The sequence below is a fragment of the Bos grunniens genome, chromosome X, assembly GCF_055505025.1.
Source record: "Bos grunniens cultivar Pamir isolate PY7600 chromosome X, Bosgru_T2T1.0, whole genome shotgun sequence".
Taxonomy (NCBI): Eukaryota; Metazoa; Chordata; class Mammalia; order Artiodactyla; family Bovidae; genus Bos; species Bos grunniens.
The window spans coordinates 64392586-64406895 of NC_141194.1; the positions used below are offsets into that span (position 1 = coordinate 64392586).

General features: G+C 46.1%; 1 protein-coding gene across 4 annotated transcripts in view; it reads left to right on the plus strand.

Moving 5' to 3' along the window:
• The first annotated feature begins 9058 nt into the window (after positions 1 to 9058).
• Positions 9059 to 14310, plus strand: part of NHSL2 (NHS like 2) — a 302976-nt gene continuing 297724 nt past the window's right edge. For 2 of the 4 annotated variants that reach the window (XM_086388885.1, XM_086388889.1), the window contains exon 1: positions 9066 to 9541. In XM_086388885.1, the coding sequence (XP_086245011.1) occupies positions 9262 to 9541 (280 nt within the window). In that variant the 5' untranslated portion in view covers positions 9066 to 9261. Of the gene's footprint in view, positions 9542 to 14310 lie in introns of all 4 variants that reach the window. The other 2 variants (XM_086388887.1, XM_086388891.1) reach the window with 2 other exon arrangements.

Genomic DNA, 14310 nt, shown 5'->3' on the forward strand with positions numbered 1-14310 from the left:
CCGGGTCTTCTGCATTGCAGGCAGATTTCTTTACCATCTGAGCCACCACCTAAAAGAATGGAAAAAAAATGTATCGAATATATATTTTTATGCCTATTCACAATAGTTAAAAGGTAGAAACAACCCAATGTCCATTAACAGGTTAATTGGCAAACACAATGTGATGATAAATAATGCAATGGAATATTATTCAACCAGTAAAAGAATAAAGTTCTGATACATGCTGCAACATGAACAAAATTTGAAAACATTATGCTAAATGAAAAATATTCAGACACAAAAGACCAGTATTTTCTGATTCCACTTACCTGAAATATCTAGAATTGGCAAAATCAAATAGACAGAAAGTAGATTAGTGGTTACCTGGGGCTTTGGGAAGGCAGAAATGAAAATGTATTGTTTAATGGTTAAAAAGCTTTTGTTTTAGGTGATGAAAAAGTTTTGAAAACATATGATGGATGTAATTAATGCCACTGAATTGTACACTTAAAATGGTTAAAATCACATATATTATAATATATATTTTACTACAATAAAAATAATTTTAAAATGGTCAATTAACCCAAGAGAAAAGAGGAAAAAAGTAAAGACAATTGAAATAGCAAGATGACAGATTTTATTGCAAACATATCAATAATCATGTTAAATATGAATGAACTAAACCCACCAGTTAAAAGACGAAGATTGTCAGATTAGATTAAAAAAATAAAAAGATGCAACTATGCTGTCTTCACTTTAAATATGGAGAAATAGTTTATAAGTAAAATGGGAGAAAGATATGCCATGCAGATATGATCAAAAGAAAGCTGGACTAACTATATTAATTTCAGACCAAGAAGAGTGCAGAGCAGTAAATATTTTCAGAGACAAAAAGGGACACTGCATAAAGATAAAGGTATCAATTTTCAAGAAGAAATATTAATTCTAAATTTGTATGCACTTAACAAGAGAGCTTCAAAATACATGAGGCAAAAACTCACAAAACTTACAGAAGTAGAAATCCATGGGCTTCCCAGGTGGCGCTGGTGTAAAGAATCCGCCTGCCAATGCAGGAGACGTAAGAGATGCGGATTCGATCCCTGGGCTGGGAAGAACCCCTGGAGGAGGGCATGGCAACCCACTTCAGTATTCTTGCCTGGAGAATCCCATGGACAGAGGATTCTGGCAGGCTACAGTCCATAGGGTGGCAAAGAGTTGGACACGACTGAAACAAGCCTGCCCTTTATCTGGATTTCCTGTTTTATAAGATTCTAAATGTCCTTATCCCTATCAGAAAGCTTCCACAAGTGAAAGAGGAGAGTGAAAAAGCTGTTTAAAACTCAACATTCAAAAAACTAAGATCATGGCATCTGGTCCCATCACTTCACGGCAAATAGGTGGGGAAACAATGAAAACAGTGAAAGACTTTATTTTCTTTGGCTAAAAATGCACTGCTGATGGTGACTGCAGCCATGACATTAAAAGATGCTTGCTCCTTGGAAGAAAAGCTATGACAAACCTAGACAGCATATTAAAAAGCAGAGATATTACTTTGCCAACAAAGGTCCATACAGTCAAAGTTATGGTTTTTCCAGTAGTCATATATGGATGTGAGACTTCGACCATAAAGAAAGCTGAGCACTGAAGAACTGATGCTTTTGAACTATGGTGTGGGAGAAGACTCTTGAGAGTCCCTTGGACAGCAAGATCAAACCAGTCAATCCTAAAGGAAATCAACCCTGAATATTCATTGGAAGGACTGATAATGAAGGTGAAACTCTAGACTTTGGCCACCTGATGCGAAGAGCTGACTCATTAGAAAAGATCCTGATGCTGGGAAAGATTGAGGGCAGGAGGAGAAGAGGATGACAGAGGATGAGATGGTTGGATGGCATCACTGACTCAATGGACATGAGTCTGAGCAAGCTCTGGGAGCTGGTGATGGATGGGGCAGCCTAGTGTGCTGCTTATAAGGACATTTATAATCTTATGGTGTTGCAAAGATTGGGACACGACTGAGCAACTGAACTGAAATGAAATGTCCTTATTGTTTAAGTGATTTTGAGTTAGATTTTTTTATTGCTTGCAACCAAATAATCTAGGATGCACAAAGCCAAGACCAACTTTGCTATTGTTTCTTGAACAGGTTATTTAAACACTCTGTGCCTCGGTTTCCTTATCCATAAAATGGACAAGGACAGTATTCACTTGATTTGCTTTGGTAGTGACTAAAAATGGACTTTATTTCCCTCTGATATTGAAAGTATATTTCAATGCTGGACAATACTTTGTTGTCTTGAATGAATGATCTTGCAATTGCATACAGTGATGAGACAGCCATTTTTAATGTAAATATGGAAATTCATCTGGGATGTTTGGAGACCGCTCTCTAGGTAACTCCAGGAACCGGGCATACTAAGAAGGTGAGCAAATGTTCATTTTGATTGCTCGAGGTGATGTCTATGAATTAGAGAGTTTGCAGTAGCAGATTCCTACTGATTTAAGATCTAGCTGAGATGATTGGGAGATGGATCAACCCATACAAAGAAGAAGCAGAAGAGGGCTGGCACTGGTTATTTCCATAAGTTCATACCCAGTTTCATCTAATAAATCCCTTACTCATTTATTGGCTGAGAAAAGGCTTGATAATGAAAGTGAGACATCTGAATGTCAGGAAGCCTTTGATAAATTAAAAGGCAATTTGGTAAGAGACAAAATTTAGACAATTCCTGATTAAAATAAAATGTATAACTACAGAAACTCTGAAGCAAGAATGTGAGGTTGTGTTGACCTAGGATGGAGAAGAGAGAAAAACAGTCCCTTCCTTCTTTAAAAATATGAAAATGCATTGCCTAGATTTAAAGTAGCTGGAGATTCCATGGGCTGAAGTGAAGTGAAAGTCACTCAGTTGTGTCCAACTCTTTGAGACCCCATGAACTATACAGTCCATGGAATTCTCCAGGCCAGAATACTGGAGTGGATAGCCTTTCCCTTCTCCAAGGGATCTTCCCGACTCAGGAATCAAACCCAGGTCTCCCGTATTGCAGGCAGATTCTTTACCAACTGAGCTACCCGGGAAGCCCTTCTATGGGTTAATGGATTTTTTATCTTGAGGACATGTATGTAGAAGGTATAGTTTTGGCCAATGGAGGATTTCAAAATGGCTGGTAAAGCTGTAAGAACTACAAGCTTGATACTGCTTCCACTGGATTGTTAGTGAGCTCAGGCACAAAAGGTATAAACAGGTAGTCATAGAGACAAGTCTATGAAATACATGACCATCCCATAAACTCCATCGGTAGTAAACCAGAGAAGCTTGTCTGATTCATTGCCTTTCTATGTTATATTTGGGTTGAAATTTCATGTTTCTATATCTTGGAAATGTTAGTTGAAATTGAATTTACTTAGAAATTGAAGATATTGCTGTTGAAAAAATCCCTGTATTACATTATATTTTTAGGCTGTCCCTTCCTGGTTATAACCAGGGAACTATTGTGTATACTGATAATAACATCTGAGTATCTCCTATGGCCCAAGCACAGTGTTAAGCACTTTATGTACATTATCTCATGCAATCTGATCCAACAAACTAAATACCAAGATCACCCCATTTTTAGGTGGTGGTGGTTTACTCGCTAAGTCATGTCTGATCCTTGAGACACCATGGACCTCATAGCCTGTCAGGCTCCTCTGTCCATGGGATTTCCCAAGCAAGAATACTGAAGTGGGTTGCAATTTCCTTCTTTAGAGGATTTTCCCAACCTAGGGATTGAACCTGGGTCTCCTGCATTGCAGGCAGATTCTTTACTAACTGAGCCACAAGGGAAGCCCCCCATTTTTAGGAGTGATAGTCAAAAATATTGAACAACCAGGATGGGCCCTGATCAGAATGGACACCTGCAGAATATCAGCACAGCCATACTCATGCACATCAATTGGATATTAGCCTTCTTCATTTTATGGATGAGAAAATCGAGGCACAGAGAGTTTAAGTAATCTGCACAAGACATGGCTGGCAATGGAGCTGGGGACTTGAAATCAGATCAGTGTATCTCCAAAGCCCACATTTGACTGTCACCACTATGCTGTCCTGCATAACTTCCCAGGACAGAGGGAAGGCTGATCACATGTCACCTATATTTGAGTCCTTGATAAAGCTGAAACATTATTCAGTTTTGTATTTTCCCTTCATTAATCCAAAACCCTGACCTGTATAACAACTCCCAAATTAATGTTGTAGAGACAGACAAAGTCATTACCTAAATATACCCTTAATATTAAATGTATAGGAGACAAGTCATCGTGTGGCAGACATAACCCATCCTGGGGAGATGAATGACTTATACTTACTGCTTTAGAATTTTGTGGGGAGATAGGAGTTTGCAGAGGAAGGTGAGTGGTCGATAGGTCAAAAGTAGGATAATGAGGGAGTGGCCTAATATGATTTCTCCTGAGCAAAGCAGGCATGTTAAAATAAAATTACCTAGTGAATGAAACATTTGAATGTTCCTAATTACAGCCATATCCTAACAAGGGAGGGAGGGAAAACATGATGGTGGGGTCAGGGGTGGAGGACTGCTGGTGAGAGGGGGATCCACGTATGATATGAGGGTGAGGGAGTGAAAAAGAATCTGGTCACATTCTCCTGGAGTCTCCTGCAGTTTCTTTTAGAATACTGCAAGTCTGCAAGTCTTTTCTCGCACTTTCAGCCTGGGCTCAGAGTCAGGGCCAAAGTTCGAACAACATCAAAGTTTATTTTTGAAATAAAGGTTTATTTCCTCATGGAATTCTTGAATGGTTTGCCCTGTATCGTGTGTGTGTGTGTGTGTGTGTGTGTGTGTGTGTGTGTGTGAAGCATTGAGTCTGGGCTGAAAAGAATTTCTCTGAGGACCTTGAGCCATCTTAGGCTTACACGCCTACTGCCCTGGGAGGTGATTGATGGCTGTGTAAGTTTCCAGTCCACCCCTGGAGGCCCAGCTTTGGGGTGCAACCTTCCCCACTCCACGGCCTCAGCTGCCTCAAGGGCACAAGCTTGCTCTCTCCTCTCAAATCTTGTAGCACTGCTCCACGCCCCACATCCCCTCTTCAAAATGTGGCGTTAATTAGCATGGGTTTTGTCTGCCTTGTTATTTGAGTGTGGGCTTTATTCTGATTGAAAAACCAAAAGCTGCCAGTTTGCTTTCTTTGGGCTACTTTCTTTGCGAGGAGAGAGAGTTCTTACTTGTGTTTTTAACTGTAGAGCCAAGCCTTAATACCAAAATGGGTAATAGACATTTTAAACAAGAGTCAGTCTAGTATTTGCCAGTTCTTGTTAATTTCCCTTGATACAGACACTAGAACCAGGGAACAACAGAATTTCAGACTTGGAACTGAGGAGCAGCCTTCCCCCGCCCCCTGCTGGCTATATATATATATATATATATATATATATTTTTTTTTTTTTTTTTTTTTTTTTTCCCTTGTAAGGGAAGCATCTTTATGGAGTCTCCTGGCAAGAGGGTGTGAGGTGGAATACATATTCTTACAATGTAGATACAACAATTGATTGACTATAGAGGAATGTAAAGGAAAAAACTGGCATCTTTGCTTAGCCAGTAAGATGCTACTATTTAGGTGTATTTGAGAGGTAGCAACAGGGGGCACAACCTTCTTGTTCTTCATGGTGAAATCAGATGGAGGGCTGCACTAGCAAGCTGGGTAGGTTGTATGAAGTTTGTTCATATTCATTTTGAGGCTATGAAAACTGTCAGTTTGGAGGAAGAGAAATGACATATCCTATGCTATTTATTCTTTCAGATTCAGTTTTTGATTGAAATTCTAGGTTCTTAGCAGCAGGTAGTTAGCCACGACAGGAAGTAGGAAGGAAAGTACAGGCCTTGCTGGTCATGAGTGGTCAGCTTTCCCATTTCCCTCCTACTTGCCTGGTCACTTCTTAGTCTCTGCTTTTAGGCCAGACCTAGACCTAACTCCCTCCAGTACTCTTGCCTGGAAACTCCCATGGATGGAGGAGCCTGGTAGGCTGCAGTCCATGGGGTCGCTAAGAGTCGGACACGACTGAGTGACTCCCCTTTCACTTTTCACTTTCATGCATTGGAGAAGGAAATGGCAACCCACTCCAGTGTTCTTGCCTGGAGAATCCCAGGGACGGGGGAGCCTGGTGGGCTGCCGTCTACGGGGTTGCACAGAGTCAGACACGACTGAAGCGACTTAGCAGCAGCAGCAGCAGCAGACCTAACTCCACAGGTGTGCCTTGCTTGGGTTCAGATTGCAACTCGGAGCACAGTAACAGATGAACTACTATAGGCCTGGAGTCTGGGAGCTGGTGGGTGAGTAGAAAGCACCCAGCATTCTCAGCTTGGTTGGTAGGGGCCTCTTAGACATGAAGTGCCAAACTTTTAAACAACTCAAAGCAAGTGTTTCATTCAAGGAGTACTTTCTGGCTACCTGGCCCTGGAGACATGGGCACAGATGAGGCATAGCATCCTTGCCCCTTCCCTGAGTCACAGTGTTCTGCTCCAGAATCCACAATGTTTCTGTTGCCTCTTGGGCCAAGTTAAATACTTTAGTAAGGCTCTTCATATCAGGCTCTGCCTCTAGACCAGCTTCATTTACTCATTCATGAACATATATTTTCTGAGTACCTCCTGGGTGCCAATTGTTAGGCTTGGTACTGGGAACATAGCAGTGAGTAAGACAGACATGGTTCCTTTCCTCATGCAACCAACAGTACAGAGGGAGAGACAATGTCATTACATAAACAGTATCATTACTACTAAACAAGAATGATTGTGAGGATACTGTGCAGGGGTGGAGGGGTGATGTGGGAGCGTGGGGCAGAATCCTTCACCTTAGCTTCTTGCCTGTCCCAGACAGCTTGGCTGGAGTGTGGTACTTCTAGAACCCCAACCCTCCCTCCAAAGACTGGATTCAGACCCCTGTGCTCCTTCCTCAGAGGCTTTCTACATGCAGGCCTGCTTCTCACTTGAGGTCTCACCTTTCCTGTTGGGAAGAGACTGGAGATATGAAGGAACGTGGAAATGTACGTATATTCCCTTGACTTCTTCCATGGGATGTGCAGTGTGCCTCTGGCCCTGGGAAGGGAGGAAGGGCTCTGTTCTGAGGTGGCCCCATTGCAAGTTCTTGATGTTTCCTTGATGAAAACCAGGGCCAGCGCTCTGAAGAGGCTGGAGTGAGCAGATTCGGCTGGGGGGAAGGGCGTGGGGTTAACGCTGATTTGCTTGCAGTTGAGCTTGTTATTAGAGAGCTCTGAAAGATTCGGCGGCTTTAGGAACCAGAGCAGTGAGCGCAGCTCAGACACCAGGCCTGGCCCAGGCCTGCCGCCCTCTGGCAGCGAAGCTCTGCCCACACAGTCTCATTCAATCTGCTGGTACCTCATTTCTTTTTCTCCAGAATGGAGATCAGTTTAAACAGCCCATAGGTTAAGGAAAATTATCCCTGGAGAACCCAGCCAAGTCCCTACTTCCTGCCAGTCACTGTGTTGGCTCAGGTTTAAGTTTGCTGAACAGAGAATTTCAGGTCCTCATTCTACAACTTGATTTTATGGTTCAGAAAAAGGACTATCTTTTGCCCATTTGTTTATTCTTCTTTGAAGCAGAACCCAACTTTTCTAGTATCCATGTTCCAATTTACTGAACCAGGGATACCTATTTACTGAAAAGGGTAATCAGATATTCTTTATTTATTATTTTGGCCACCTGGCATGTGGGGATCTTAGTTTCCTGAGCAGGGATCAAATCTGTGCCCCCTGCGGTGGGAGCTTGGTGTCTTAACCCCTGGACCACCAGGAAAGCCCCAGATTACTTTTAACTAGTAGTAGAATCTTGAACCGCTTAAGGGGGAATTCTCTGAAAGAAATGAATAAAAACAGGTCACATTCAGGATCATTAGTGCAGACACACGTATTCTGTTCAAGGTGTTTTACTAAAGGATTATAAGAATGGGAACATTTTTTAGGAGGAAAGATGAGGAGAGAATTACCAGAAGGAAGAAGTGGAACCACACCAAAGTCAAAGAAGTGAGAGGAGAATCAGATGGGAGACTGGATGTGTTGAAAATAAATGTTCTGAGTGGAAACTGCCCAAGTGCACAAGGACATATGAACACTTGGGGATTCTGATTTTCTGAGGATGCCACTATCCCCCACTCTTCTACCTTCTAGAATGGAGAGAAATCAGGACGTGACCACAGGGTTGCCAGTACTGAAAACACATCCTGGCTCCTATACCACCTCCTCAGTGGGCATCCTAGGAGTGCACTGAGGCCCGAGATAGAGGTCGTCTCAGCCCAGAGGCCTTGCCAGGAAGAAGGGGCCCTGGGCACCCCCCCTTTTTTTTTTTTTTTGCTTAAAATATGGATCTGTGTCCCTCTATCTGGACGGAATCTGCTGTTCCAGAGAATGGGTTTGTTTTCATTCATGCATTCTTTCATTCACTCACTCATTCATTCCAGAGCCTTAACAGGCTAACAGTAGTCCAGGACTCCCCAGAAACTCTGCCCTCCTGAACAGTCGAGTAAGATATTTGGTTCTTTCCCCACTCTTTTCCAAGCTCCTGGGCGGTAGAAGGCTGTGCTCACAGTCTAGTCGTCTAGTCTGTGTGTGGCACTGAGTACATGTTTGGGAAAGGGAATCTAGAGGAATGAGGTCAGACTATTCTGCGGGTCTCCGCTGGTTACTAGCTGCTGTAGGCACGGGTGCGCTTGAATTTCTATTATTTACGAAGAAAAAGTTTAAAGCACACACACACTGAAGCAGAAAAGAAATTTAACCATAAGTACTGGGACTGGAGCTACAACAGGAGGACGTGGGCACACAACACCGAACGAACATCATATACACACCCCACTCTCACAGACATTCCTTCTTTCACCCTCCAGCTCGATCTTTTTTACTCCCACTTCCCTTTCCCTCCTCTCTGGGATCAAGCGTTAATCTGTGAATCTCTGACCGCAAAAAAAAAAAAAAAAAAAAAGTGGGTGGGGGGATCCCGAAGTAGCAGAGTGAGGGAAGAGGAGGTGGAGAAAGGCGGGGAGGAGGAGGAGGAGCCCAGCGAACCAGAGTCAGAGAGACTGGTGGCTCCAGCGAGTGTGCAGCCCTGGGGGGAGTCGGCGCTCCAGGCTGGGAACCCGCCCGCTCGTCAGCCCGCGCCCAGGGGCCTGCTTCACCCGGAGCTGGGGCCGCCGCTCAGGGGCGCTCGGGTCAGGGTCGCCGTTCGGGGCGAGCCGGCCGCGCCGACAGACTGGTCCCCCGCGCCCACGCCCGGGATGCCGTTCTACAGGCGCACGGTGGTGCCCCAGCGCCTGTGCCCGCGAAACCCGCCACAGCCGCTGACCGAGCTCCGCGACGTGAGCCACCTGGCCGCGCTCAGCGTGCTCCGGCAGCTCGCCGACCTCTGCGGCCACTCGTTGGCTCTGCTCGAGGACCTCGAGGGGCACCTGCTGGCCCTGGGGCGCCGCACCGACAGTCTGTTCCGGCGCACCGTGCGCCTCCGCCGCCGCCTTCCCTACCGCCTGCTCGGCCGGGAGGACCACGAGGAAGAGTTAGGTAAGCCGCGCCAGGGCTGGCGGCCCCGCTTGCACCCCGCCTCTGGGGGCGCCAGCACGCGCCCGCTCTGCGTCCACCCCTCCCCCACCCTCCCCACCCGTCCTCGGCCCTTCCCTCCCTTCCCCTCCGGGAGCGAGGAGATCCCATTTCCCTGACTCCACGCTCGCCGCACTCTGGCTGGAACTTCCTGCCCCTGGACCCGGTCACGCCGTCCCGAGTGGCCATGTGTCCTAGGGGTTCCCCGCCTTGGGACTGGCGGCCACCTTCTGGGGATTTGGGGAAGGAAGGCGGGGGACCTGCGAGGGTCCCCGGCAGCCGCTGAGTCCCGACCGCTTCGGCGCCGCCCCCAGGCCCGAGGCGTACTCGTCTTCGCGGCGTCGGGAACTAAATGGCCGCGCCGTTGGCGTCTTTGCTCCAGTCTAGGAACTTGGCCACTTCAGAAAGCGCGCCGGAGCCGCCTGCCACCTACGCGGCGGTAGGAGCCCTGCCAGCGGTGCCTACCGACTTTAAACCTGTACAACTTTGCGCTGGAGAGTGATCGCCGCTCTCGCTCCGAGAAAAGTCTGAGAGCCCGCCCGCTTCTCTCCGCGAAATAGGGCTGGTGCTCCAGGAGAGGCTGGAGAGGGTGGCGAGGAGGGGAGACTCCCCCTCGCAGCCGGCTTCTCTGACCCCTTACCCCTGGGGTCCGGTTGCACAGACTTGCTTGGGAGAACCGTTTAAAGCAACTGTCATCAGTTTTGTGATCCCTTTAGAAATCAGCCATGCCTGAGAAACTCGGTGGTGCCCTCACTGAGCACACAGGGCCCGTCAGAGGGCAGGAGGGCAACGCGAGCCCTTGTGCTTTACTATTTTGAACCCCGACACTTTAAATGGGGAATCCTCTGTCCATGGAAATGCCGTGATCCTTTAGAGTGTGGGACTTTTGGTGAAAGCAAGGGGATTGAATGTGCTGGAAATGTTGACCTCAGCTGGGGCATGCCAGGTACCAGGGCCAATTGACAGCACCAGAAAGTTAGGAAAGAGAAGGAGCAGGGTGGAAAGAAGTTTCAGATGGGACAGAATGGCTACTGACTGACTTGCGATTGCAGCTGCTTTGGGAAAGAAGTGTCTGAGTCAGCCCCTCTCCATTGCAGACCTCACCTCGATCCCATCCCTTCCATACAACAGGAGTTACAGGCCCTGGCACCCCTCTTTCAAAAACTCTCTGGCCTCTGAGGTAGATGGTGGAGGTCACTGGGTCCTGTGGGGCAAGGAAGGTGGAAGACAATTGACTGCTAGATGGAATGTGGACACAGGGCCAGAAACCTCTGCCGGGCAGGGGAGCAGGAAAGCTGGGGCCTTAGGTCTGGTTAATTCTCACTTAAGAGAGAGGGTAAGACGGTCACTGTTGATTTTTCCCTGGGATCCCACTGACTACCAAGATTAGCCTAGGAGAAATTTGAGAAGTCAGTTTGGGGAGTCATTTTCAAAATGCCCACCTGGTCTGCAGAGAGCCACCTAATGAGCACATCAGGGTGAGTTAAGGACAGTGAGGAAGCTCTGTTTTTCCAACTTGCACCTTTCTGAGAGCCCCTTCCCTGTGAGGGAAGGAATGGCTTCACCAAGTTGCCTTTGGGCCAGTGACCTGGTGGGTTAGAAAGAGATGGCTTTATGCAATGACAATATTTTAAAGGAAGGGAGCAATTTCTTCGGAAAAATTGCATTGGGTTGGCTTCCTTGAAATTTGTTAAGAGCTGAGAGAGTGGCTATCTCTCATCTTTGGGGCAGCTTCTTGCCTTTGAGAGTGTACCTGTCTCCAGGCTCAGAGACATTGAAGGGGCCTGCTGTATAAATGGAACACAGCTACCTTAATTTGGCAAGAAGGTCTTGTTTTCCATTTTCTGGTCTAATGCCCTACTCTAGACTCCCCTTGAGGTTCCCACTGCACACTTTTCAGGAGCTTTGATTGCTCGGCACTTAAATTAGGCCTTCTCAGCAATGATCTGAGCACAAGTGCCAAATGCAGAGGGAGTTGGGGAGCATAATCAGTGCACCATCTGGCCACCCCCCATGTTGCTCGGACGTAAGCTTCAATAAAGTATTCAGCAGATGTAGATTATATATTTTGACCCCAACTAAAAATGCTTTTACCCCATTGTTGTCAGGACTTGCCCTTTTCTTCTTTCCTGTTTCTTTTCCTCCTAGAACTCCTACTCCGTTACTGACCATTTTGCTGGTGGTGGGCACTCCCAGTCAACATTTTACCCTATATGTCCTCCGTCAGACTGGATTTCCCCCAAATTCTTGCTCTAGCTATTTTTTGGCCTTGAGGTCAGGAAAGAATGGGGAAGGAAAGTTTGGAAGCAACATGGCCAGAGTGAATGACACCTGACAGGCCAGCAGCTTGTAGCCTCCCTGCAGGGACAGTTTGGCTGCCACCTCCAGACTGAGTAATGACAAGTCAGACTGGCCCATAGCCTTCAGGCTTGTGGAGATCAGACTTCAGGCTGAGCTGGGCAGGGAGGCCAGATGGGGGAGAACAGGGAGAGGAGAGGGAGAAAGATAGAGGAGGAGAAAGTTGATGCTAAAGGAGTCCAAGGTGTTCCTTCCTCTCCACAATCAAGGATCACGCCCCCACCATCTTCAAGGTTACAAGGGTGGGACTGGACTGGACTGGTTGCCTGGCAACACCCTCTCCTCCACTGAAGGCTTTTCTTTGGTAACTTGAACCCCTTTGGGACTGCCCCAGAAGCTCTTGTAACTGGGGGATGGGGTTTGGAAGGAGAGGATGTGCTACAGGACTGCACCAGGTTCCTCTGGTTGTAGATCTGTCGCTGTTGCTGCACCCTTGGCATCACCCTGCCTATAACTTGCATTTTTCCTCACATCTGGTTTTGAATGTGACCCTCTTTATTGCATTCGTGTCCTGGACTTTGTGCTCTTCATCTCAAGAATGGCATGGTCAAAGCCAGTGGGAAGCCACTGGGTCAGAGCCAGGCATATAGCTCCAAGTCTTCCGCCATGTGCTGAGTCAATCCACGCTTTCCAGTTTCTCCCTCAGAGATCTATTTAATGTATGTAGGTGCTTAGATGCTAATTACAAAAGCAATCAGGCCATTGGCCTGGAGGTATAATATCTCCTGTGCAAGCAAGGAAGTCACTGAAGCACAGGACAACACTAGGTGTGTTTAATAACACTGGGGAGGTATCTTGTTACACTAGCCCATGAACTTGTGGGAAAGATGCTCTGTTCCTTCTTGCAATGATTTTGGCTTGAATACAGCCAGTTGGGTTGATGGTGGAAACTCCCACTTCACCTTTATGTAAAATTCCTGCCTCATGATTTTCCAACTTTGTGGCAACTCTGGCTGCAAATCAGAAAGGACAGCTGGTTTATTTATGTTTAAACCATAATTCCAGCATGAGCAGAGACTGTTGTAAATCTATATGGAGATGAAAAATGAAAACTGAACCTCTAGACTGCAGCCAGTTTACCATTAGATGAGGTGTGGTAGACCCTGAATCTGACCATCATGCCTACTGAGGAGGGGATATGGCCTGCTTGAGAGTTGGATGGAGCAGAGAGAACTTGGGGGACTGGGAAAAGGCACTCTACCAGGGCTCACTTTTGTCTCTCTCCTATCTGTCAGCCCCAGAAACTGTTGGGACAGTTGGTTTGACAGGGTGGGGAGGGGGAGCAAGCCTATATTCTTTTAAGTAAATACCGTGAAATTCCTGCTTCATGGTATTTCCATGTGTTGAAAACATCTTCTCTGGAAATTTGGACACCAAAATGTCCACTAGAATTTCCTCCACTTTAGAAACAAGAAATTTAATCTTTTCCCTTTTTTTTAGACACATGAACACCTAAAGTGATAAAAACATCAGAATGACGGAAGAGTAGAATAATAGGAGAGGATTCAAGTTATGGCTCTTGGGCTCAATTTTTATCTTTATGGAGTTGATTAGATGACAGGAGAAGGGTGGTGAATTTGCATCATTTGTCCCTGTATTTCTCTGGCTTGGGTGGAGTGGAGTTTATACTATGTGGCACCAACAATTTGGTCATTAATCATTATGGGCACCATAATACTTGACTTCTGTATTTTCTTCTCAGGAAAGGGTAGGGACTTACCTAAAGGCACCCAGATGGATCAGGATCTTTTGTAGCTTTAAGTGCTGGAAAGATCATAGTGCCTCTTCATACCTAATTCCAAATGAAAACAATACTAAACCTGCAAATAAAATCTTATTTTAAAGGATTACTCAGAGCTCCACTTGTACATTGAAAATAAAATAGCTTCTTATTAGATTCTTTCATTCTCTCTCTCTTTTGTACTCCTGTTATTGGTGCCCTAAGCATGGACATAAGCTGCCTCGTAGGGAATGTGGCACTGCTAGGTCACAGTAGAGGTCAGTGGCAGGAGGCCTTGATCTAGAAGCCAGGGCTTCTGCCATCCAAACCAGTACTCTGCCTTTGCAAGGATGCTAAGTTCAAAGTCAGCTGTTCATTGAGAGTCACTGCTGTGGCATTTTTTTCTAGCTGGAACTAGTTTAGGATGAGGAATAGCTCTTGCTACCTTTGGGAACTGAGGGATGATCTAGAGAACAGGCCTCCTGGGGTTTCTACAGTTGGGACTTGGGGGGTGAGATGGAGGCAGAGGGGAGAAAGGAAGATCAACCTTGCATCATGTAAAGAATAGATGTGAGGCAACAGGATCCCTTGCTGAAACAGTCTTCTTGAAGTGTTCAGTAGGAAATAGCCTTGGAAAAAGGATCTTTAGTTGGGA